At 38.8% G+C, this 27,533-nt stretch overlaps 2 protein-coding genes across 3 annotated transcripts in view; one reads left to right on the top strand and one right to left on the bottom strand.

Annotated features, from left to right (window-relative positions):
- Window positions 1-533: 533 nt before the first annotated feature.
- On the top strand, window positions 534-3,168 carry LOC306876333 (serine/threonine-protein kinase pim-2-like; the record flags this gene model as incomplete). The annotated part of the gene is made up of 7 exons (XM_079427419.1): window positions 534-597; window positions 745-845; window positions 938-988; window positions 1,428-1,648; window positions 1,723-1,892; window positions 1,979-2,155; window positions 2,383-3,168. 7 exons carry the CDS (start codon window positions 534-536, stop codon window positions 2,529-2,531), a joined length of 933 nt encoding a protein of 310 aa, XP_079283545.1. The 3' UTR covers window positions 2,532-3,168.
- A 14,603-nt stretch (window positions 3,169-17,771) lies between these two features.
- Window positions 17,772-27,533, bottom strand: part of LOC306875783 (gap junction gamma-1 protein-like) — a 31,595-nt gene continuing 21,833 nt past the window's right edge. Inside the window, exons 3-4 of one of the 2 annotated variants that reach the window (XR_013784768.1) lie at window positions 18,687-19,120; window positions 17,772-18,395 (exon numbers count right to left, since the gene is read on the bottom strand). The gene's annotated coding sequence lies outside the window, so the exon portion shown is untranslated. Of the gene's footprint in view, window positions 19,121-27,533 lie in introns of both variants that reach the window. The other variant, XM_079426509.1, reaches the window with a different exon arrangement.

The raw sequence follows: 27,533 nt of genomic DNA, 5'->3' as shown, positions 1-27,533 counted from the left end.
AAGAAGAAGATTTTGTGCTTGTGTGAGCTCAGACTGTACCCTTGGAAAGTTAAATGTTGACTTGTGGTAATTTCCAGATTAATACAATTTGTGTACAATTAATCAGAGCACTTAAAGTTGCAAATATTTAAGCAAAATGCACTTTGTTATAATGCACTTTTGTCTTCAATAAATGGAAGAAAAATGCAGAGTTCTGTTTGTTGAGTAAATGTGTTCAGCATTAACTAATTGGCTCTGGCCCATGTATTTTTATTGAATCGTATCGAATCGTGTCACATTGTATCAAATCGTATCGAGACAGCTCTGTATCGAGGTATGTATCGTATCGCCAGGTTCTCCAAGGTATACACCCCTAATGACGACCCATCACTAGATGATTCAGAAGTGTGCGAGTGTTGGGAGCTCGCTGCAAACAACGGAATTTGTATTGAACTGAAAACAGATTACCATGGATATGTTCTGCTGAGGCAGCACACTGTACTAGCTGAAGATATCACTTGTATTGAGAGTTTTTATTCGTATAAAATCTGAAAATGTTGGCTAAAAGGATTGTTGACCTGCATTCCGATCCGCTGGAAGGCGCGAGAGCAAAAAATGGTAAGTTCATTAAAACACCGAACAAGAAAAATATATAGATATGTTTGTAAGGCTGTGGATTATAAATTGTTTTGAACTTTATCAACAGTTAAATAATAATATTATTATAATAATAATAATATAATATTTGATTGTGTTTACTTTCAGTTAAAGAGCACTTTGAGAAGCAATATAAGATGGGATCTCTTCTGGGAAGCGGCGGGTTTGGGTCTGTGTTCTCCGGACAGCGCACTTTAGACGGACTACAGGTAACAATGATATACTCCAATATATAATAGTAAACATTCGTGCATATATCGTCATACATTTATCCTCTAAATTACTTTTATTATTATTTTAGGTCGCTATCAAACAAATATCCTGTGACAGAATTCAGCAGTGGGCTAGTCTGGTGAGTAATCCTTCATATTTTAATGCACGTGTGTTTTAGTTTTTTTGAATTTGAAGCTACATTAGTTGAACATATAAACAATGAAATCATAGAAATAGCGCCCTCTTCTGTTTTTTTACCGGAACAGCGTAGGCCAGATACTGGCTTTTCAAAGCACCCTAAAAGGGAAACTTAAGTGGACTTTCCCAAGTGTGTCAGAAACTGTTTTATAGTAATAGACTTGATAGGCGAGATATATTTGGTTTCATAACAAGAAGAATATTTATAGGTCCAATAGATAAAATTATAGTTCCACTTTTAATAACCCAGAGAGAAACCCAAGTTTACACCTGTGGAACTTTTCTAGGGAATTTTTTTAATATAACGTCTTTTTTTCCGGTGGACAATAATCAGAATCCAAAGTTAATAATGACCATTGTTTTTTATTTACCATTCACAGCCTGGTACAGCAAACAAAGTCCCCATGGAGATAGCTCTCCTCCTGCATCTGGGTGAAGGGTCGGGGTCGCTACCCGGTCACCGCGGTATCATCCGGATGCTCGACTGGTTTGAGATGCCGGGTCAGGGATACCTCATTGTGTTTGAGAAACCCCAACACTGCCAGGACCTGTTTGACTTAATCACTGAACGTGGGGCCCTGGAGGAGCCCATTGCACAGAGGTGCGAAAAAGCGACAGTTTTGACATTCGATTCTAACAGTAAGCCACAATACTGATGAGTATCATCTTTTTTAGATTCTTCAAACAGGTCATTGAAGCCCTGCAGTTCTGCCACTCCAAGGGAATTATGCACCGGGACATCAAAGATGAGAACATCCTCGTTGACACCCGCACCGGAGACATCAAAATCATTGACTTTGGATCTGGTGCGCTACTGAAGGACTCCGTTTACACTGAGTTTGAAGGTAAGGCAACTTTAGTATGGTTACTGCGTAAGCATGAATATAGCATGAATCTGGAGCAGTTTCTAATGACCCCTCTGTCTGTTTAGGGACCAGAGTCTACAGCCCTCCAGAGTGGATCCTCCATCAGCGTTACAGCGCTCATCCGCTCACCGTGTGGTCACTGGGCGTACTTTTGTTTGACATGGTGTGTGGAAACATACCCTTTGAGCGGGATGCCGACATTGTCCATGGCACTCCAAGTTTCACTAAATGCATTTCCAAAGGTGAGCCTGCAAACAAAATTAAATCTACTTTCTTAAAGAGACAGTCCACCCAAAAATGAAAATCAAATGGGTTGCAAATTATGCAAGCACTGTTTCAATATAATCAAGCAGATTTGTTACTTAAGAACATTTACATTTACACATTTAATTACAACAGAGCGTCTCGTCACAGAGCCATTCGTAGTATACAATGCCAGGTTTATTCAACATTTATTCTTTCATTTCAGAATGCCAGTCTCTGATTCACTGGTGCCTTTCGTACAAGTCGAAGGAACGGCCTAGTTTGGAGCAGATTTTGCAGCATCCTTGGATGATGGAGAACACTGAGGACATTGGAGATTTGCAAGCGGAAAGCAATATTAAGCCAAGCCTTTAAATCCTGAAGGACTTTGGACTCGATTCAGAAATTTCACACACACACTGTTTTGTTTTACACACTGGACTTCCTGAACTCTAGTTGCTGGCTTCTGGATTCTTTCTTATTTATTTTTTGTTTGGCTGCCTTCAGCGTTCGTGTCGTTTCATTTGGACTTGGGATCTATGCTTCTAGACACCCAGAATAGCCCTGGATTGCTGCAGGTTTACTTTATGAATGAATATTTCCCACGACTACAACCATCACAGCTCAATGCAACTTTTTATTTATTGCTGATTATTTATTTTTCCCAGCCACGTACGAATTTATTTTTGCAAGAATTTCAGAAGCAGTAAACGGTCTTCATCTTGTTTGTTTTGAAGTTCTAACTGACTTAAATGACAGTATGTTTCTGTTGTACAGTGATATTCTCTCCCTGTGTTCTAAGGGGTTTCAAAAAGATTTGGGATCTGCTTTCCAGTCTTTTGACGGGAGGCCTGGCGGAACAATAATTCAGGCTCATGTGGATCTGTTCCCATTTACTTTGTTGTAATTTTGCTGTAAATACTTGTGTATTCAACAATGTCCTGTGGCTGTTGTCACGTTTAATTTAAGAGATTCTATGAATAAAAAATATAGATGTGAAGTATCTATATTTAAAGAAACACCTGTCTTGTCTTTTCTATCCATTTTTGCTCACGCAAATAAGAAATAAAACGAGAAACTCAAGTCATATCAGAGGCCTTAAACAGGCCTCTCCAGTCCAACCATTCAGGTTAGTTATTCCCTACAAGTGAAGCAGGAATGTTTTTAGCATTTTCACGTGCTTGCTTTACTGTAATCACAGAACTGACTTTTCCACATGGTTTAACGCCTGCAACGGACACCCTGAATGTATATACTGGTAGACACCCAAGTGTAAATTGATTGACACTCTGTCTGCCAACCAGTGCAATAATATAAAAGTGCCGTAGCGTAATTTGCCATATGTTCTGCCCCTCATTGGAGAAAAATCACATTCAAAATGAAGGAGCGTGATGACTTTCTTTTAGCCTAATTTTTAAGTTTTTGTAATGTATTAATTATCACGGGCTGTAATAAAAAACAAGTAGTCATATCCTAATACTGAGTAAATACATTTGGTTCGAATAGCCTGGTATGGCAAGATGTCTTAAAATGTATTTATTTTTTTAACATTTAAACTTAGACCACATTATTAGATTACCTTTTGACTTCATGAATACACATAAATGACAGCTTAATGATTTTTTATATTTTTTTATAATATTATAGTGTAAGGTTCACACATTTGGCCCAAAGAAGGTATCCAATGGTGGTTGAAGGGTTCCTGGGTGTTTGGTCTTTTCCATGTGCAAAGGTCTTTAATTTAAATTAAACTCTAATCTGACTCCATTTTATTATTTAATCTGACTCCATTTTATTATGACCTCGTATTTAGGTTGAAATGCAAATTGATTGTTTGTCTGTTTCTAATTAGTATTCTTCTGACATTTGATTATTCTGTTAATTCTTGACTTTATATTTACTCGTTCATTCGGTTGCTCATGTTGCTAACAAGGATACAACGTAATCTACTAGAGTCAATAATTACTCTAAGGTAAATACTGCATGTGTTATGCCAATTACATAGCCAATTCAAAGAGATCAAATCATATCAATACAAAACATCGAATTCTCAAAGATAAATCTACGAGTAAAAAATGCATATCTGACTTTATAGAAATACATAGTGTGAAGTGTAGAGACACACCACACTACGGGCTTCTGGCTACAGAATATCGCCCGATCCTTTTGCAACATTTCCTTAAGTACTTCAGACCAAGACTAATACCCCCCGAGATGGAGACAGGAACTAACAATTGTAATTTGCGAGTTAACACCTTTTGTGACAAAAGGCAATTTTGCATGAAAACCACTGGGAACTGACCCACCCTCTACAGTGTGCAAAATATCTCTGAATTCTTAGGATCTGTATTACCTTTTAGTTTACTTCTTATAAGAATGAGACCATTGTACCAGTCGCCCTGAGACAATTCAAATGATACCAAACATGACTAAATATCACTTGCATTATTGTAAAACATTACATTCTACTATTGACCATTCTGGGTGAGTTGAGTGAAAGGAAGTATGGGTGAGGGGAAGAGGGGATGAAAAGGAACTGATGCATATTTCAGAGAGGCGTTTTCCCGCATTTTCTCTCAGTGGGATGTGGAGACAGATGTCTGTATGTCAAGTCAAGTCAAGTCACCTTTATTTATATAGCGCTTTTTACAATGCAAATTGTGTCAAAGCACAGCACAATATCAAAAAAAGGAAAGTAATGTGTCAATAAGTTTAAATAGTGTCTTTGCAATAAGGTCGGCGATATCGCTGGAAATGAAGCGTCCCCAACTAAGCAAGCCAGAGGCGACAGCGGCAAGGAACCAAAACTCCATCGGTGATAGAATGGAGAAAAAACCTCGGGAGAAACCAGGCTCAGTCGGGGGGCCAGTTCTCCTCTGGCCAAACAAACCAGCAGTTCAGTTCCAACTGCAGCAAGTTAGATTGAATGGGCTCAGCTGGTTCCAGTGGTCTTTTCCGATGGCTGTCTAAGTGGCGGGGTCCTCAATGGGGATCTGTCTCTGGCGTTCATCCAGGTGTCTGGCCTCTGCCTACGATCAGGGACACATAGGTCATCTCCCGGTGCTGATCCTCCATCTCAGGTGTTCGGCCATCTCAGATCATGTAATGGTTAGATCCAGACTGAAGTTCTGTAATTCCTGGCTACCACGGGATGTTAATCCCTTGGCAGAAACGTAGAGACAAGCAGAGACATGATTAGCGTAGCTGCTGTTCCATCTAAGCAAAAATAAATTGTTCAACCCAAGCTAAAGAGTAATAATAGTGTAGGTCTGGTCAGATATAACTGCAGTACAAGATTATAAAATGCATTCTGTGAAAGCTTGGCTAAAGAGATGTGTCTTTAATCTAGATTTAAACAAAGAGAGTGTATCTGAACCCCGAATGTTATCAGGAAGGCTATTCCAGAGTTTGGGAGCCAAATGTGAAAAAGCTCTACCTCCTTTAGTGGACTTTGCTATCCTAGGTACTACCAAAAGTCCAGAGTTTTGCGATCTTAGAGAGCGGGTTGGATTATAGCGTGGTAGAAGACAAGTTAGGCAAGAGTAATATGATCATATTTTCTTGACCTGGTAAGAACTCTAGCCGCTGCATTTTGGACTATCTGTAGCTTGTTTATTGAAGATGCAGGACAACCAGCTAGCAGTGCATTACAATAGTCCAGTCTAGAGGTCATGAATACATGAACTAGCTTTTCTGCATCAGAAACAGGTAGCATGTTTCGAAGCTTGGCAATGTTTCTAAGACGGAAGAATGCTGTTTTTGTAACATGGGAAATATGATTTTCAAAGGACAAGTTGCTGTCTAAAATAACACCCAGATTTTTACTTTATAGGACGTAACAATGCATCTGTCTAGTTGCAAATTATAATCCACAAAATTCTGTGTACAGTTTTTTGGTCCAATAAGTATTATCTCTGTCTTATCTGAATTTAGTAGGAGGAAATTATTGGTCATCCAGTCCTTTACATTTTTTACACAATCTATTAGCTTAGATAGTTGAGAAGTTTCATCTGGTCTTGTTGAGATATATAGTTGAGTATCATCAGCATAGCAATGAAAACTTATCCCGTGTTTTCTAATAATATTTCCAAGGGGCAACATGTAAATTGAAAATAGCAGAGGACCTAGGACAGATCCTTGTGGTACTCCATACTTTACTGGTGATAATTGAGATGACTCTCCATTTAAATGAACAAAGTGGTAGCGATCGGACAGGTAGGATCTAAACCATCTTAAAGCCTGTTCTTGAATACCAATATAGTTTTGTAATCGATCTATGAGTATATTATGGTCTATAGTGTCAAACGCAGCACTAAGATCAAGTAATACTAGCAATGAGGTGCAGCCTTGATCTGAAGCAAGTAGTAAGTCATTCGTAATTTTAACAAGTGCAGTTTCTGTACTATGATTGGGCCTGAAACCTGACTGAAATTCTTCATAGAGATTATTCTTTTGCAAAAAGGAGCATAATTGAGTAGACACAACTTTTTCTAACATTTTTGACATAAACGGAAGATTTGAAATGGGTCTGTAATTTGCCAGTTCATTTGAATCTAGTTGTGGTTTCTTAATAAGAGGCTTAATAACCGCCACCTTGAATGGTTTTGGGACGTGACCTAAATATAACGATGAGTTAATAATATTGAGAAGCGGTTTTTCTGCTATGGGTAACAACTCTTTCAGTAATTTAGTAGGTACAGGATCTAATAAACATGTTGTTGGTTTAGATGCACTGATAAGTTTATTTAGCTCTTCCTGTCCTATAGTTGTAAAGTACTGCAGTTTTTCTTTGGGTGCGATGAATGAAGCTGAAATACTAGACGCAGTAGAATCTATATTTGATATTGTATTTCTGATATTATCTATTTTATCAGTAAAGAAATTTTTGATATAAACTATTTTATCAGTAAAGAAATTCATAAAATCATTACTATTAAAATGTGGGGGAATATTTAGATCGGGTGGTGTCTGTTTATTTGTTAATCTAGCCATTGTGCTAAATAAGAACCTTGGATTGTTTTGGTTATTATCTATGAGTTTGCAGATATGCTCTACCCTGGCAGCTTTTAGAGCCTGTCTATAGCTGGACATACTGTTTTTCCACGCAATTCTAAAAACTTCTAATTTAGTTTTTCTCCATTTGCGCTCAAGAATACGAGTTTCTTTCTTGAGAGAATGGGTATAACTGTTGTACCATGGCGCAGTACGTTTTTCTCTAACCTTTTTCAATTTGAGGGGGGCAACAGCTTCTAATGTATTAGAGAAGATAGTGCCCATGTTGCTAGTCATTTCGTCTAGTTCATGTGTATTTATGGGTACACAGAGCAGTTGAGATAAATCAGGCAGGTTATTTGTGAATCTGTCTCTGGTGGCTGGAACAATAGTTCTGCCCAGACGATAACGCGGAGCCATATAACTAATATCAGTAATAGGCAGCATGCACGATACAAGGAAATGATCAGTAACATCGTCACTTTGAGGTACGATATCTATATCAGTAAGATCAAGTCCATGCAATATAATTAAATCTAGCGTATGATTAAAACGATGAGTGGGCCCGGTGACGTTTTGCTCGACTCCAAGAGAGTTTATTAGGTCAGTAAACGCAAGTCCTAACGCATCATTTGTATTATCAACATGAATGTTAAAATCTTCGACAATTAGCAGTTTATCAACATTAACTAGTAGATCTGAGAGGAAATCTGCTAATTCTTTTAGGAAATCTGTATATGGCCCTGGCGGTCTCTACACAGTAGCCAGAGCAAGAGATAGGAGAGATTTATTTTGCATATCTAACAGTGTAACATTAAGCAGAAGTATTTTGAATGAGTTAAACCTCCTGTATCCTGTTTTCTGAGTAACACTGAGAATATCACTATATATTGTTGCGACACCGCCGCCACGACCAGTCTGACGGGGCTCATGTTTATAACAGTAGCTCGGTGGAGTAGACTCATTTAGACCAAAATATTAATTTGGTTTCAGCCAGGTTTCAGTCAGGCAGAGTACATCAAAATTATTATCTGTGATCATTTCATTTACAATAACTGCTTTGGGTGTGAGTGATCTAATATTTAGGAGCCCAAGTTTTAAAAATAGTTTTTGTTCATTTATTTTGCGTTTTTCTGGTTTGATCACGGTCAGATTTTTTCTAGATCCTGCATTAAATGTATATTTTGACCTCTCTATTCGGGGAACAGACACAGTCTGTATAGATTGGACAACGCAAGTACTTCTATCTTTTAAGTGGGTAGAACAAAAGTCATCATAGCAGTTATTTGAGAATTGGCTTACTAGTCAGATGGAGCGTAGCGTCCTGGAGATGTTGTCCGACAGGAGTTCCACTCCGATTCTGCTGGGGTGCAGGCCATCAGCGCGGAAAAGCCTAGGACGCTCCCAGAAAAGATTCCAATTATTAACAAAGAGCAGTTTCTGTTCTTTACACCATGACGATAACCATTCGTTTAAAGCAAACAGTCTACTGAACCTTTAGTTTCCTTGTCGATACGTGGGAAGTGGTCCTGACACGATGATCGTCGCCGCGGGCGATGTGCTGTGTACCGTCTCGATCAGGCTCCTGTAGTCCCTCTTCAGTGTCTCCGTCTGCCGCAGCTTGATGTCGTTGGCCCCCGCGTGCAGCACGACAGCACCGATGTTCTCGTTGCCCTTCAGGATCGCAGGTATCTGCGCAGAAACATTGAGAACACGTGCACCGGGGAAACAGTGAGTGTGCACTTTACCTTCAGCTGACGTAGCACGGACGTGCCGGACGATGGAGCTTCCCACGACCACAGCATCGTGTTCCGTCTCGCGGAGGGGGGCGAAGCGGTTCCGGGTGGAGATGAAGGACATCTGGGAAGATCGCGTTCTGGGTGCACAGGGTCTGTGCAAAGAAACACATGGAGTAGAGGTGGTGGGGATGTTAGAAGCGTGTACTTTACCTTCAGCTAGCGTAGCACGGACGTGCCGGACAATGGAGTCTCCGATGATAACAACGTCGCATTCTGTCTCGCGGAGGGGGGCGAATTTGTTCCTTGTGGAGATCTCGAAGACAGGGGGGGGGGGGGGGGGGGTCGTCATCCGAGGCCTGGCTCGCGTCCTCCGCTGCTGCAGCACCCAGGGTCTGTGGTGTCCCGGCGCCGGAGTGAAGGACATCTGGGAAGATCGAGTCCTGGGTGCACAGGGTCTGTGCAGAGAAACACACGGAGTAGAGGTGATGGGAGTGTTAGCAGCATGCTGTATGTTTCCAGCGCGGCTCTCCTCTCTCTCAGCTGGGCTTGTTTCTCCACCAGGTCGCGGATCTGCTTCTCCACGGCCTCCAGCTCCAGCTGCACCGAATGCAGCTCGAACGTGTCCTCACCTGCACTCAAAGGTAGACACAAATCCGCCATTTAAGCAAGTAACAGTGAAACAATGGTAATGTGTGTGAATAGAGGATTTGCAATGTAAGCGAGATTAGCGGCAGCCACGCTGCCGATGCTAACGGGCTATAAGCTAATAGCAGACTCGAGAATCAGAATAAAACTAGTGATAAACTGGCACTCTGATCGGATTTGTTATAGAACGCTATAGTGGATATATTCACACGTTATAGAAAAGCCGTTTGAATAAGGCAGTCGAAGCCCCACTGTCGTCGTTAAAGCAGGTTCAGTGGCAAACGGTTCCGTATAGCGTACTAACTAACAACCCGACCAAACGCGCCAACCCGTTTGACTAAGGCTGTCAAAGCCCCACTGTCGTCGTAAAAGCAGGTTCAGTTGCAAACGGGATCACAAAGAAAAATATTAAAAATAGGCAAAAAGGGCAAGGCCCTGTGTGTGTTTGTGTGTGTGTGATCTCAGTCTGGGTGTGTGCCGGAAGCGGAAGCGTCCTCTGGTGGCCGCCAAAAGGGGTATGTTAATGCACTGTGTGTGTGTTGTCCATCTCAGAAGTTCAAAGTTTCTGAGGTTCTGTAATTCTTACAATAGAATATAATATTTCCTTTTTAATATAATATATATAATTTAATATAATAATTTTAATATTTACAAAATTACAAAATTTATTTTTCGGTAATATTTATTTGGTATTTAGTTTTTTATGTCATTTATTTGATAGTTATGTATACATTATTTTATTTTAATTGGTAGAAAAACCTGTTTTTGACCTCAAAATAAAGCGCTTACCCTCTGTATATGGCTGTGAGGACAAGCAGTTTTGTGGTGCTTGGAATTCTTTATAATTAGTCATCCATCCATCCATCCATCTTCTTCTGCTTATCCGGGACCGGGTCGCGGGGGCAGCAGTCTAAGCAGAGATGCCCAGACTTCCCTCTCCCTAGGCACTTCCTCCAGCTCGGGGGGGACACCGAGGCGTTCCCAGGCCAGCCGGGAGACATAGTCTCTCCAGCGTGTCCTAGGTCTGACCCGTCGCCTAGGACCTGTTTGCCTTGGGAGACCCTACCAGGGGCATATAGCCCCGGACAACATAGCTCCTACGTTCATTCGGGTACTCAAACCCCTCCACCACGTTAAGGTGGCAGTTCAAGGAGTCTTTAAAAACAAATATTGCCACATTGATGGCCCAAGAATGACCCGTATGTGTTTTAGGCTATAACTATGTGGCTATGTTACAGCTCCCCTTTGAAGCTCTTGTGCTTTTCTCCTTTTCCATCTCTCCAATCCTATTCTACTCACAGGTGATTGAAGATGAGTTTTGTTGCAGTTTTCAAATTTTTGAAAAATAGCTTCTGTTTTTGCTTTTCAGATAAAAGAGTGGTTTCAGTTAAATATGTTGCAGACTCATTTATTGGTAATAAATAATTGATAATAAATAATATTGATGCTAATAAATAATCCCAAAAATATTGGGCTTGTTTTTGAAGTTGCGGTTGCTTATTTGTTAACTGTGATGACAATGGCTGCTTCACTTTTCTTCAATGTAAGTGAGTGAAGGTGAGTCGTCCATCTTTTTTACAGTCTATGGTAAACACCTGTTGGTGTGTTCTTCAACATTGGTTTTATTGATAATTAGACCTTATTTGGATTTGAGACACATGGGGACGACTGCCTGGCCCAATGAGGTATTGAAGATATCCGTTAGGACATCCATCAGCTGTACAGAACAGTCTCTCAGTACACGGCCAGGTATGTTGTCAGGGCCCGCAGCCTTACATGGGTTAATCCTGGACAGGGTCTTTCTTACGTCAGCTGGAGACAGACAGAGCACCTGGCAGATTTTGTGCAGGTGTGTCGTTCTGTATCTCAAATCATGAGTAGAAGTGGTTGAGTGCATCTGGCAGGGATATGTCATCGTCACTGGCCTGTGGCAGGGGCTTATAGCTAGTGATGGTCTAAATGGCTTGCCACAGGGTTCGGGTGCCTTTCCTGTCACTGAAGCTATTGTTGATTTTTTTTTAGCATATTGATGTTTTGCCTTCTTGATGCCATCTTGCTGTTTTGAGAGCTGCCTTATCTCCTGATCTGAATGCCTCATCTCAGATTTTTAGCAGCCCGTGAACCTCTTCCATCGCTTCTGGTTGGCTCATGTGGTGATGGTCCTGGTGACTGTCACATCACCTATGCACTTCTTAATGCAAGCAGTCACTGTTTCAGTGTACTCTTGTAAGTCTGTGTGATGGTTGTAGGTGGCTGCCCCTCTGAACATGTTCCAGTCTGTGTCCTGGAAGCAGTCCGGCAGTGCTGAGGTAGCATTGTCTGGCCAAACTGTGATCTGCTTTTGATCTGCTTATGCTGGAATTAGCATAACAGAGATGTGGTCTGAGTATCCGAGGTGGGGTGCAATCTTGTGTGTGTGTTTTTCTCTGTTGGATAAACAAAGTCCAGTGTGTTGTTTCCCCTTGTTGCAAAGTTCACATGTTGGTAGAACTTCTGCAAATCTGTCTTTAGGTTTGCGAGGTTTAAGTCACCAGCTATTATGCAGCTGAATGGCAGAGTTGTCGTTTAGCCATGTTTCAGTGAGGATAAAAACACAGTAATCCCTTGTCTCTCCTGTGTAGACTGACTGAGTTGAATGAAGTCCAGTTTATTTTCCAGCAAGCGAACATTTGAGAGCATAATGTCGTCTCTCACACCGCTGGCGACGACGCTTTGTGCAGGTAACGACAGTGGACAAGGCCACGGTTTCGAAAGGCCTCGAAGCTTCTCAGTAGCTGCCGGCGAGAGTTGGTGTTTGTATGCACTGCCGATTTCCAAAAGGCTTTGGCGAGCAAAGATGTGTTTTGAAGTGATTTCCTTATGAATTAGCAGTAAAGTGAGATTATTAGGAGGCGAAGAGATGAGAATAAAAGACATAAAAGCACTTTAGAACCCAGAGTAGCCGCAGCGTCTGGCTGCACCACCATCTTGGATCTGAAACCCAATTAAGTGCAATTCTGAGTGTGCTACACACAGGTGAGTGGGCCACCTGTAGTAACACACTCTTTTCTCTTTTCTCTGAATGTACACTAGACACTTTTTATAAACACTCCCTCACACAAAAACTCAATTTGATTAGATATTGCACAACAAATCATCTTGCACTATGCAAGACCAGGACGGAACAGTGCAAGTGATTTATTCTGTAAGGGAAGAGTACAGTCATTCCGTGCTTTAATGAGAAATCTGATGTATAAATTTATTTGTCAGCTGGACGATACACATAACAATATAAGTGAAGTGACATACCGCCAGGTATGGTGACCCATACTTGGAATTCGTGCTCTGCATTTAACCCATCCAATGTGCACACACACAGCAGTGAACACACACACACACACCAGTGAACACACACACACACACACAGTGAACACACACCCGGAGCAGTGGGCAGCCATTTATGCTGCAGCGCCCGGGGAGCATTTGGGGGTTCGGTGCCTTGCTCAAGGCCACTTCAGTCGTGGTATTGAGGGTGGAGAGAGCACTGGACATTCACTCCCCCCCAGGGTTCGAATTACAAAGTGGCTTTCGGGGGAGCCCTATTTTCCGATCCTCCCTGACTGACTTTAACGCTTTTGGTGCATGTTCGGGCATTTAAAACAATAGGTTTACAGTAAACCTATTGTTTACTTAACCGTTTACTTCAAAACGCAAGCGTCAGTCAGTGTTGTCAGTGTTAGGGCAAACAGCTCTGTCCACGGTTCTGAATCAACTGCGCTTAGGCCTACATCATGCAAATCATGATAAAAACAGAATAACTCACATAACAATCATAAAAAAAATACATCAATATTAAATAGGATTAGGGCCAATCCTCACAAACGCACAGATCAAGTAAGTAATTCCATGATTCTTACCTTAAATCAGAAGTGACCACAGAGGCCTGGGGTCTTCTGTCTTTGCTTTCCGTCCTGTAACCCAGGATGTTGAGGGTCGGTGACGGCTTTAATCAAAGATGATACAAAAGGCAGAGGGTCAAATTGCTCCAAAGGGGGTCCATTCAGATCCACGAAGAGAAGCGAGGAGAGGCTTTGTTCACGCAACTTTTTGCGATACTTGCTGTCAGTAGAATTCACGGCAATTGAAGTTAAGCTAGTTGAATTGAAGTTAAGCTAACATTCAAATACCAACTCAGTGAGAAGTTCAAGTGGTGACGTAAACGTAGTAATTTCAGTGCAGTGCCGCCATGCATGGATGGTCACAGCAGGAGACACAGCATTGCATTTATTAGTGGAGACAGATGTTCGGAAATAGAAAAAAAAACAAAACAAAACAGATGTTCGGAAATAGTAATGTAATAAGCGAATAAACACACAACATTGACACATTTTTAATATCATCATTTATTTCAGGAACATTAATGTACAGAAAATCAAAATCTATATGCGACACAAAAAATGGACAGTGTTTTAGAGCTCCCCCTAAATGTCTCAAAGTAGGCTTTCAGGGGAGCCCAGGTCCTTTTCAGGGGAGCCGAGCTCCCCTTAGCTCCCCGTAATTCGAACCCTGTTTTTACAGCATTTATGAATCTTAGTTAATTATGTTTAAAACCGACTACTACATTATTAATTAAAATTTCTAGTTAATGTACACCAGTTACTATACCATGAACTAAGATAAACAATTGTTTACTAACTAAAATAATTACAGTAAAAAATATGTTGTTCATACTTAGTTTGTAAGTTTTGAATTAACTAATGTTAAAATCTATATTCCTGAACTATACTAGTTAACATGAACAATGATTATATAATATTTATTAATGTTAATTAAGGTCAAGCCCAAAATGTAATACATTATTAAAATTTAAAGTTGTATCTTAACATTAGTTTATATACCTGAATTAACAAAAAATTTATATTTATTTTTAATGTTAGTATTAACTAACATTAAAAAAAGAAAAAAAGATCTAAAAATAGATTGTTCATTGTTAGTTCACCTTAGTTAATGCATTAAATAATGTTAACCAAAGAGACCTTATTGTACATTGTTGCCAACACGTTTTATGATCTATTACCATTTTCTTTTTATTATTTGAATGATCTATAAGTATTTGTGAAAAGGTTTTGCCTGCATGTCATCTTAGTCTTCGTCTGTGAGCTGAACTGTTTTACTGTTACATCATGAGATTATGTAAGATCAGATGTCACGGGATGTCATAGGTCAGTATCAAATTAGTTTCAAATTATTATTTGCAGCACAAAAATGTATAACATGCATTTTGTATGATCTCTCTTAATTTGTTAAAGTTATTTACATTTTCACAGATTCTGCAAGGGGTTCCCAAACTTTCGCATGCAACTATACATAGTATTTAATAATGTTAGTTAATATTCAAAACTTACACATTATTAAAATTTTAAGTTTGTATCTGTTAACATTAGTTAATGCACTGTGAATTAACAAACATTTTGATTAACTAACATCAACAAACATTAATAAATGCTGTGAAAATATATTTTTCATTGGTAGTTCATGTTAGTTAATAAATTTACTAATGTTAACAAATGAGACATTATTATAGTTACCTAAGCTTTTAATAATTTATAAGTATATTTTAATGATTTATTTTTCCATGAACTAATATGAATAATGTTTACTTACACAAATAAATAAATATATATGTATTGTTAATAAAAATATATTGTTAATACTTAATGTTATTTGTGAATTAACCAATGTTAAAAAACAACATTATTCAACTGTTGTTAGTTAACATCATTAATAATTATATACCATTTAATGTTGATCAAAATTAATTCCAAAATGTGTTAATATATTATTAAAATTTAAAGTTTTATCTTTTCAACATGACCATTTTTCTAACATTGAACTAACAATGAACTAAATATTTTTATTGTTAGTTCATACTATCAATGAAGAATTAACATGCTGTAAAAAATATATTTTTCATTGTTAGTTCATGTTAATTAATGCATTCCCTAATACTATCCTTGTTGCCATTGATTACTAAAATTGTTCATGCTTCACTTGTCTCTGGTTCTGTACCGTTATTTTTAAAATCTGCTATTATTACTCCCATACTTAAGAAGTATGGGGCTGATCCATTTAACTTTGATCATTTCCGTCCAATTTCTAACTTACCGTTTATCTCTAAGATAATAGAAAAGTGTATTGCAATTCAAATTCAAGAACATCTCTCTAATAATAATTTGTATGAACAATTTCAATCTGGCTTTCGTCCTCACCATAGCACTGAGACTGCTCTTGTTAGAATAACCAATGATTGTTGGCAGCTGACTCTGGGCTTTTAACCATACTTGTCCTTCTTGATTTGACTGCTGCTTTTGATACTGTCCCACATGAGATACTTCTTGACAGGTTGGTTTCTATTGGGATCACTGGCACTCCTCTGTCTTGGTTTAGGTCATATATTTCTGGACATAATGTATTCAATTAAAACATTTTAGATCAAGAATATCAACAGTTACCACTGGGGTTCCCCGGGGTTCTGTTTTGGGCCCGCTTCTTTTTATTATTTATATACTTCCTCTTGGTTACATTTTGAGGAAACATGGTGTTCATTTTCATTGTTATGCGGATGACACCCAACTTTACCTGTCTGCCAAACCCACTGGTTCTTTTCCACCACCATCTTTATCTAGCTGTTTAGTTGAAATTAAACATTGGCTTTCAGCTAATTTTTTAAGCTAAATGGCAACAAAACTAAGGCCCTACTTATTGGCACTAGATCTGTTTTGTCTAAATCTAATTATTTTTTTGTTCATTGAAAATAATGCAATACTTCCTTCTTCACAGGTTAAAAGTTTGGGTGTCGTTATGGATAGCACACTATCCTTTGAAACTCAAATTTAACGAGGACTGCATACTTCCACTTGCGTAATATTAACCATCTCCGTCCCTTTCTTTCTACCAATAATTCAGCAGTTCTTGTTCATGCTTTAGTTACTTCACGTATAGACTACTGTAATGCCCTTTTCACTGGTGTTCCCGCTAAATTGTTACATAAGCTCCAGTTGGTTCAGACCTCTGCAGCTCGTGTTCTTTCTAGAACACCTTTTAATGAGCACATTTTTCCAGTTCTTCAGCAGTTGCACTGGCTTCCAGTAAAGTATCAGGTAGAGTTTAAGATCTTGCTACTTACTTAAAGGCACTTCATAATCTTGCACCTCAATACCTTAATCAACTTCGACTAACTACCATGGGTGCCAGATCTTTTAGCTATGCTGCCCCCCGCCTATGGAATTCCCTTCCCAATGATATTTGCAATAGCAATTGCTTGCTGACTTTTAAAACACGTCTTAAAACATATATCTTTATACAGGCTTTTTTATGATCTGTATTACTGAGTCTCTACTGCATTTTACTTGTATATGTACAGAGTTTGTTGTGTGTTTTTGTTTTATGCTGTGATTTGTATTTTTCATTTTGTGAGGTGACCTTGGGTGTTTTGAAAGGCGCTATTAAATAAAATGCAAAATTATTATTATAGAAGTACTTTGTTCTAGACTAGAGTGACAAGAAGGGGTTCACTGGTGACTGGATTAATAGAACGCAATGTAGCAGTTTCCTGTGAAGCTCTCAGTTGTTCAATAAGATTCATTTACCATTCTTACATTTGAGAAATGGACAGACTGAAGATTATTTCATTTAATTTTTTTGATACACCTATACTCTACTTACTGGTATTTTGCCAAAATGTGATTTCAAATAACACACGTATACAATTAAATACATGGAATACATTTGCATAGATATAAAAAAAAATTACTTATTTTTGCAATAATTTTATTGTTTCGGCTAAATATGCTATTTATTACCAATGTCATGGGAATCACGACAAACTGTGCACATTCAAATCTCTGCTGTAATCTAGCACTTTCAATGTAAATCGGTGTTACATAAAGGCTAATGTCATTTAAAATCAGGAAGTGAGTGAACAAATTGAGTTAATTGAAAGATACTTCTAAAGAAAAACGATACCTTAACATGCAGACACACTGATTTTTAAAAAAAGAAATAAGGCATTTACTTATAAATTCACTGTAAATATTTGTGACATAATATTTATGACACAAAAGACCTTTCATCAGGCATGGTTAAACCCCCCAAATTAGCCAAATACTGGCCCATTAACCAGCCTCGCCGATATCATTTGCCTTTATTCAAGACCAGTTAACCATCTTGGAAGCACAGAACAATGAACAACGAAGCATTGCTGCAATGTTTTAAACAAGGTTTATTATAAGATTACAAAATACAATATAAAACATTAGGCTCTATGGCTTTCAATTTTGAGACATTATTGCTATTAAACTGAAACTGCATTTGGACCAATTTATAATTTGCATTTGCATAAAGGAAGCAAAATGTTACACCAACTTGAAAACTGTTTTTTTTAAGGAGAAAAATTAAATGAATTTTATTAGTGCTTTCAATTGTGTGAAGACATTCTCTGAAAGCGGAGTTTGCCTCTCTAACAGTTGGTCAAATCAAACGAAAGCCAAACAGACCTAAACCTCAAAAAATCAAGCAAACAAGACTTTTAACAGTAGCCTAAGAAATTGTAGAAATTATAAGATGGGTGGTAACCAAAATACTTCTCATACACAGGTAAAGTACACAATATGCAAATAAAATATGAAAAGCTTCTTTGTAGAACAATAACTGATTCACAAGAATTCAAGCATTTTCAGGGTTTCCATTTTGCTCATTACCAACATACACTAATTGTGGGCCACTACTCAAAACATAGCACTGTTCTAAACACTAAACTACATTTCTGATGTGGTTTTACACTGGCTCATCCATCTAATTTTGGAATGGCAAAAATATGTAAACTCTAGGGGTGGCACGGTACGCGTACCGAACGGTACGGTTCACGGGGGACATTTCAAATGGAAGTGATCTATGGAAGTGGACTTTGGAGTGAGCAGGGCAAGTGCATGTCATTATTTCGTAATTTGGAATGCACTTGGCAAAGGGAGAGACGTAATTTCATCATTATCTTCAGCTGGGATGTTCCTGTGACAATGCAGCACGGCAATGTCCCCACTCCAAGGGGATAGGGATGATCACTTCAATTTGGAATTTTCCCTGTGAACCATACAGTTTACCGTGCCACCCCTAGAACTCCAGTTTAAGGCATTTTTGAGATGCAACCCTTGGCACTTCATAAAGAAGTGTGGTAAACAAATGTAAGAACCACAATTTATTTTCCCTATGAAAAAAAAAAAAGAGTGAGAGATGACAAGAAATTAGACATTGCACAGCCACCTAGTGACTGAGGACTATAACAACCATCTACCTAACTAGCTTTTGGGCACTGTGAAGTATCAGGCAGACTGGCTGATGTAAAGTATAACTGGCTGTGAGATGCTGCTTTCTGAGATTTTAACTTTTAACTCCACTCAGTCTCACAATGCTTCACACAATGTTCAGCAGCCAAACACAAAACACACAAAGAAACTTTCCACTTTCAAGATGAGCAATGCCAACCACAGCTGGGGTGCTTTGTTGCACAGGAAAGTAGATGACGGTCTATGAATCTCAATCAAACACGGATACCTATGAGAGACAGCGTGAGAGAAAGGACAAAAAAATTAAAATTAAAACATGTACATATCTTTATTCCAAGAAAGAAGTAACATAAGTCTCTATTTATTTTGAACTTTGAAAAAAAAAAAAAAATTTTTTTTACATAACGAGTGCATTTATTTCTATTACTAAATTATAGAAAGCGTTATAATAATGTTTATAGATATTTTTCTATAAAAAATATTTTAGAGATAATTGTATCTTTAAAATTATACATTTATATAAATAAGTGTACATATATTTTTGTTTTTGGAAGTAATATATACACACACACACAAACACATACATATACCTCACATTTTTGTAAATATTTTATTATAGCTTTTCATGTGACAACACTGTAGAAATTACACTTTGCTATCACAAATATTTTAAATTAAAACCACTGACAGAAACAGTCAGCTCTCATGCCTTATTTAAATCTTTATTACAAACTGTCCTGCAGGTCTTAAAGCAAAATCGATCATTTTGATTTCAAATCCAAATGTTGTTAGCCTATACTGGAAGTGCTTTTTCAGCATTGTGATCCTCTTTTATCACCGTACAGTTACACAATCTTTCAGAGACATATTCATGCTTAAACACTTAACTTATTAAATGCATTGGCTTCTAGATTTGTATATTGAGTTGATCAAGCAAGTGGAAACACATTTAAACACAGCATATAACTTATTTTTCACGAATATTTTAAATTAAAACTTACCACTGACAGTTAACAGTGGACTCTTGTGCCTTTTACATTTAAATCTTTATTACAAACAGTCCCGCGGGTCTTAAAGAACTTTGTTTTTCTACCTCCACAAGACACAAGTGCATGTTGCCTTGTTTATCTAAAAGTGCACTTTTATTTGTTTTAAACCTAGCCAAAAAGTGTGTGAAACACAGTAGAAGTTTATTATATCTATTTATTGTGAAATTACTACACTTCCATGTCAATCCATGTTCTTTTTACTGTGAACAATGCGCTGTCACTTTAATTCAGCGCATGCAGCACAGCAAAAGTAAACTCGGTGCGGAAACGATCTCTGCACTGCTGAAGACGCACCGCTCCTGGAATGCACTGCTGGACCACAACCAAGTCAAGTCAAGTCAAGTCTGCTTTATTGTCAATTCTTCCACATGTACGGCACATACATACAGAGAATTGAAATTGCGTTACTCTCAGACCCTTGGTGCATACAGTTAACATTAAACACGTTCAAATACAGATAATACAGTTTAAACTATGTACATACAACTATACAGCTATACAAATAAGGACATTGTAGAAAAAATAAAGAAATAGATAAAGTGGCATAAGGCACATGGCAGATAGTGCAAACCAGTTAAATAAAGACAAAACTGTGCAGATATATTTGTAGTGCAAAAAGAGCTTATCAACCTGAGGACATTGTAGAAAAATAAAAAAGAGATAGATAAAGTGACATAAGGCACATGGCAGAATAGATAGAGTGCAAACCAGTTAAATAAAACAAAACTGTGCAGATATATGTGTAGTGCAAGAAGAGCTTATCAGTCTGTTAAATTGACAGGAGAACAGTCTTTTTATGAGACTATCAGATGAGGTAGTTTGCAGTCAATGCTGGATGAGGTATTGATCAGTCCAATGCTGCACAAGTGACAGGTGCTGGTCACAGTTTTTAAGTTGGTGGGGGTGGCAGGTCCTGGGGGTGTGGGGAGCTGGCGGGGGAGGGGGTCTCATAGTGTCAGAGTTCAGTGTTACATGGGGTAAAAGAGGGGAGGGGGGGCAAGGACGGGAGGGAGTTCAGCTTCCTGACAGCCTGATGTATGAAGCTGTCCTTCAGTCTGCTGGTCCTCGCCTGGAGACTCCGCAGTCTCCTCCCTGATGGCAGCAGACTGAAGAAGCTGTGTGTCGGGTGGGTGGGATCACCTGCAATGCGGAGGGCTTTGCGGGTGAGACGGGTGTTGTAAATGTCCTGGAGGGAGGGGAGAGAGGGGCATGCTGAGTGTGTACTCTCCTGAAGTCAACAACAATCTCCTTCGTCTTCTCCACATTCAGAGAGAGATTGTTGTCACTGCACCAAGCATGTGGGGACAACGGCCTGATTTAGCGGGATGTTGAAGATGTCTGTGAAGACATCAGTGAGTTCCTCTGCACAGTCTCTCAGTACACGCCCAGGAATGTTGTCAGGACCCGGAGCTTTGCGTGCATTGATCCTGCTGAGGGATCTCCTCACACTGTCCGGGGACAGCGTCATCACCTGGTCGCCGGGAGGAGGTGGGGTCTTCTGTGCAGTGGTGCTGTTTTGTGCCTCAAAGCGAGCAAAGAAGGCCTTCAGCTCGTTCAGCAGGGGGATGGTTTTGCCACAGGTCTGTGGTGGGGGCGTGTAGTCCGTAATGGTCTGTATCCCCTGCCACAGGCTCCGAGTGTCTCTGCTGTCGCTGAAACGATGGGCTATCCTCCTGGAGTACTGTCTCTTGGCCTCTCTGATGCCGCGGGATAGGTTGGCCCTAGCTGTCTTCAGGCCCTCCTCATCTCAGCTCTAAAGGCAGCGTTCCGAGCCTTCAGAAGTCTGTAGACCTCCCCTGTCATCCACGGCTTCTGGTTGGCCCGGACAGTGATGAACTTTGTGACTGTTACATCATCAATGCACTTGGAGATGTAGGCAGTAACAGTCTCCGAGTACTCCTGGAGGTCTGTAGTGTTGTTGTATGTGGCAGCCTGTTTAAACATATTCCAGTCAGTGGTGTCAAAACAGTCTTGAAGTGCCTCTGACGACCCTTCCGGCCACACTTGAATCTGTTTGTGTATTGGTTTGATGACTTTGACGAGCGGTCTTGTATGCAGGCATTAGCATGACAGTGATGTGGTCTGAGGCTCCGAGGTGGGGGAGGGCCTTGTAGGCTCCTCTCTGGGTGGTGTAAACAAAGTCCAGGGTATTTTTTCCCCTTGTTGGAAAGTCTATGTGTTGATGTATTTTTGGGAACACACTCTTTAAGTCTGCGTGGTTGAAATCCCCAGCCAAGATGAGAAAAGCATCTGGGTGGGCTGTCTGCTGCTCACTGGTGTGCTGGTACAGTTCATTTAGTGCCTCACTCCTGTTGTTGTTGCTGGAGCTGGGAGGGATGTATACAGCAACGAGCAGTATGGCTGTATATTCCCTTGGCAGATAGAACAGCCGGAACTTAATAATCATAAACTCCACCAGGGGTGAGCAGTGTTTGCAGACCACAACAGCGTCGCGACACCATGCATCATTGATGTAAAGACAAAGCACGCCACCGCGGATCTTACCTCCCTCGACGAGAGCTCTGTCAGCTCGATAGCATGTTAGCTGGTCGAGCTGTATGGCGCAGTCCGGTACGCTGTTGTTAAGCCATGTTTCCGTAAACACAAAAACCCAACAGTCGCTTACAGTCCACTGAGTAGAGCGTAGTCGTCGGATGTAGTCCAGTTTATTGTCCAAAGAGTACGTTTGCCAGTACGATGGTGGGGATAGCTGGCTTGGGTTGGCTGCTACCCTAGCTCGGATACCTCCGCGCTTACCCCTCTTCTGCTTCCTCTCACGCCGCTTGTGGCACCTCCGCTGTGGGCGAGATGCAGTAGTGGGGGTCGGTGATGGAGTAGGCTTTCGGAGCAGACCGAGGTCCCGAAGCTCTTCGGCGTGTGCTGAGTTTAACTAAAAAAATGTGATTCTGCTGACATCGAGCAGAAACTCACGACTGTATGCGCGCTTAAAGACAGGTAGACGAGACGAAGATGTGCAAAAACATTGCGACTTACAAGACAAAAAACACGAAAACACCGTTCTGTCGGGAGAGAGAGAAGCCGATGCGTCTGTGCGCGCCGCCATTTTTTGTTCATCAACCGTGTGCAGTGTGAACGCTTTAATCCGTTAACATGGGTGCGGAAAAAAATATGCACAATGCCAATGCAATATGTAATATGGCAATGTATTTCTGTATTTAAATTTACATTTTCCCATAATGTGCAACATTTAGTGCAAAATGAAAATGAAAATTCAATTATATAATTTAAGTTTGCCATATTCTACACTAGTTTTAATATGCATATTAAACACATTTCATTTAAATGCAGTTTTTCCTAAATGCATTTAGAATTAGGGGTAGGGCACTTGGGATTGCATTTCCATCGTGAGACCGCGGGAGAATTGTAGAAAAATTCAATGCAAGTTTCAAAATGCATTCTGAGCCAAAAGGGTAGCAAAATGATGATTTAAATGTCTTTTATATTTTCTTATATGACGTTTCAATTACAGTTTCATTAAATACCCCGCGATGAATATAGTTTAAGTCATTGTGGATTTGAAAATGCATTCTGAGCGGCGCTTACACTTATTTTAATTTTACAGATTAAAAGAAGAGAGTAATAAAATATAAGGTAAGGTAGTAAATAAGTGTAGAATAGCACTGTGTGTTTGCTTATGTGCATCAATCCAAGTGTAAAAGGGGAGAGATGTTCAGGCAGGTGAAAAGTGTTTGGTTAATGGTGAATATTGACCTATTGTGCGTCCTGTTGCTGAGCCCCGCCTTGATGTAATGATTGACAGCTAGAAGGCGTGCTCCGCTCGGAATGCATTTTCAAATCCACAATGACTTAAACTATATTCATCGCGGGGTATTTAATGAAAATGTAATTGAAACGTCATATATGTAAGTGTCAATGTATGTATCAATGTGTAAGTCAATATGTAAGTGTCAATGTGTGCGCAATCCGGATGCATACACGGACAGAGTGCACGCGGACTACATTGTATTTATATTACCGATAGTGTATGCTGGTAGTCCGCATTAAACAGCACCCAAACCGTATAATTTGAATTTCGTTATGAATTTGGCATCATTTTAAAGCTGATATTTTGTTTATTAAAAAGTAACAAAGCACAAAGCTGTTTGCGATTACTGGATGGCAAGTGCGCTTCAAATAACAGGAAGTCCATGCATTAACAGAACACAGCATATAGGCTAAGACCTCGATAAGAAGAAGCCATATTAGTAATTATTATAAATGAAACTTGTTGACGATATTGCCAATATCCACAGAGCTGACAACTTTACATGTTGAAGTTTGTTCAAGTTGTGCACGAAATAGACACGGCTTTTTTGCACTTGCACTTTGGGGCTGCTTACACCTGGTCACTTCATGCGTTTTGTCTGATCGGATAGCTATCCGATCCTGAAAAGACTAGGTGTAAATGCCCTCTGAAACGCATTCGAGACGGATATAAATCCAATCGCTCAAACCACTTCAGGAGGTGGTCTGGGCCGCATTCCAGATGACTAACTGGACAAATGTAAATGCATCTGGTTGTTGAAACCACATAGGGTAATTTTACTCCTCCCATAATATTAAAATAATGGTAACATTTTAGATAAGGGTCAACAAATTACCATGAATTCATGCATAAATTCATGCATGAATGATGCGTTACTTCATGCATTAATATCTCATGAATTATCAGGAACTAACAAGAATTCAAAGTATTTCTATCATGACTTCATGGATGAACAACACATTAATTAAGACATTAACTAAGATGGGTACATCACCATGATTTATGATTTATTACGCATGATCATGATGTTTTCTTTGTTTCGCAAAAAAAAGGCCTTTACTATCCACTGTGGATAAATCTATAATTTTGGTACATGAATCATCATGAATTCATGCTGAAGGAGTGGATGCCGATCTACCATACCCTTCACAATATTATTATTTCATTATTTATAATGAACTTGTGTGTTTATTAATCAAGTTATTGATCAGTATTTAACTATGTTTATTAATCAAGTTATTGATCAGTATTTAACTATCCTAGATTATTTGATGATTGACTTGGTTCCATACTGAAGTCTATTCTGTTCATAGGGTCACAGTGCCATGATTATGTCAGGGTGACCTCCCATCTACATGAGCAACAGTGATTGGGACAACTGTGATATTTATGTGTTCTGCTGTTTTATGATATTGTTTAATTGCTTACTGAGCAATTTAACTGGTTTTTGCATAATAGATATTAAATAATGCTGCGTTATTCTGTATTTTTACACTCTAAAAAGAGACAAGCATAGTGTGTGTGTGTAATGAACCATGCTGAATGCTGATAAGACTCTTGCCAGAGCTAGGCCACCTCGAACAGAAGATATGTGTTGTCTGTGTATGTGTGTGTTGGCATCTTTTCCTGAGTAAGTGGAGAAGTTCGTCATTGGATGCTTTTTAATCGCATCTCTGACTCCTGGTCTTCATTCAAAACCTGGACCTCGGGTTTTAACTGTCAATTCCCTTACAATGCATAGAAACATAGCATTATTTTGTGCATGTAAAACTACTTACATCATGCATGCATACAAGCTAGAACAGTATGTCAATTAATGTGAGAACTAATGTTTTTCATTAATTATTTATTAATGTTTTCAAGCATGTTCATGTCATCCTTATAGCCTGCAGTAAATGGACAGACCCCAACATTGGCCAATCACAGCACATAGTTTGTAAATTCTGTTGACATCCAAATACAGTACACAGCTTCAGCTATCTTAAAGAAAAAAGATGATGGATCCTTACTGGATACAAGAACTAAGCAAGTTTGTATATGTTCTGTATGCCATGTGTTTGTGCCATTTATTTGTGTATTTTATTTTAGGTCAGCATTAAATAATTCATGAGGAGTCCACATTAGTATCTTGCTACATTAAAAGGTGGCTCTTTACCTTTTATAACAGACCAAGCTGTTTGTGAAACCTTTTTTCATCTTTTTTTTTATTTTTGTATTTCCTTTAACAGCTTTATGGGTTTGTTAAGTGTTTTCAGATAAAGGCACTAAAAGTTCATGGTATATATACTGAAATCCTTCTCAGCTCTTCCCAGGCACACTGTAAAAAATTCAACTTGCAAATTGATAACTCAGTTTAAAATTATAAGTTAGGTGGACAACTTTTTGAGCACAGTGTTGAGTTTACTTATAAAAAAGAATTAACTGCATGTTTAAAGAGTAGAATGGAGGAGACAAAGTGTTGGCAAAAATGTATTTATTTAATAATCCTAGTCGCATCCTTCTGTGTGTTGTGTCTTTCAGCACAAATAAAAGTGTTATATCCAAACAAACACAATGGAAAATTACGGCATGTGTGATTTTTGGGTGACCTATCTCAAACAATATAAAAAGCTCTTTGTGGTCCAGAAGAATTCAATCAATTAAAAAATGGGTTTTGATTCTGTCTTTATGCTGCTTTTTACTGCAGGACATAGACCCAGAAGATACTTGCACAAAAGGGATGAAGATGGGGGTCTTAACTGTCGTTGAAGATGACGTTGCCACCATCCATTCAAACCCAAATATAAGGTGCCTGTCTGTAGTTCTAGAGGTTTGAGCACAAGTCTAGAGGTCTGTAGTTCTCAGTTTTTAGTTTTAATGTAAGGTTTTATGACTTTCAAGTTTTCTTTTAACAGTTGTAATACTTGATTGCCGTAGTGCATGTTGAAACTCTGAAGTCTTGTTTATTGCTGCAGCATTTTAAGATTGTTATTCTGGCACTTTGACAACAATTTTGTTGCTCCAGCACTTTAAAGGCATTACAACATTTAAAGAATTAAGATTTTTGCCTCTCTCTTTTTGCCTTTCATTTCATTTTATTTAAATTTTATTTTATATATATTTTTTGAATTATTATGATGAGTGGCGTAGAACTATATCTGAGTCCAATTTTTGCATTGCATGCTGACAGAAAATGTGTCGCTTGGCAGAATTGTCAAATAAATATTTTTCTGTAAAAATGATGTATGGTTTGCAATCTGTGTTTGATTTTTAAAATGAAGGCCATACAGGAATCTGTGGAAGAAGTTTGAATGCAAGATTTACAGCTGTAAACTAAAAGAAGAAAATTAAGCTGAACCAACTTAAAAAATTAAGGTAATTTGCTGCAAAGCTTTTTTGAGTTTACTGAGCTTCAGGTCTGTAGTTCTCCCTACTCGTTTCTTAAAGTTCACTCAACCCCCTTTTTAACTTTAAACAAACTCATGATGACTAGTTAGATGTGCTTACTGAAGAAGGTATACCTAACTTAAACTAGCAGTTTCAATCAACTTTCTACAATGATTTGGCATAACTTTAACTACGGAAGTTGAGTAAACTCATAATTGCTTTGCAGCAAAAAGCTTAATTTTTTTAATTAACTGAACTTTTTATTTTTTACAGTGCATTTCTTTTGATTTAACTGTGTTAAGAACTGGGTTGCTGTTCAAGAATAAAGCAGAAAGTTGAGATCAAAGTCTTTTTGTGTCCACAGTGCATTGTGTGCAAAAGCTTAAACTTTCATGTTCATATTCATGTCATTTCAAAATTATGCCACCATTAATAACACACCGTTTATCCATATTTAAAAGGACCAAGTCACCACTTTA

Source organism: Barbus barbus, assembly GCF_936440315.1.
Source record: "Barbus barbus genome assembly, chromosome: 10".
Lineage (NCBI taxonomy): Eukaryota > Metazoa > Chordata > Actinopteri > Cypriniformes > Cyprinidae > Barbus > Barbus barbus.
This window is presented reverse-complemented; position numbering and strand designations above follow the sequence as displayed.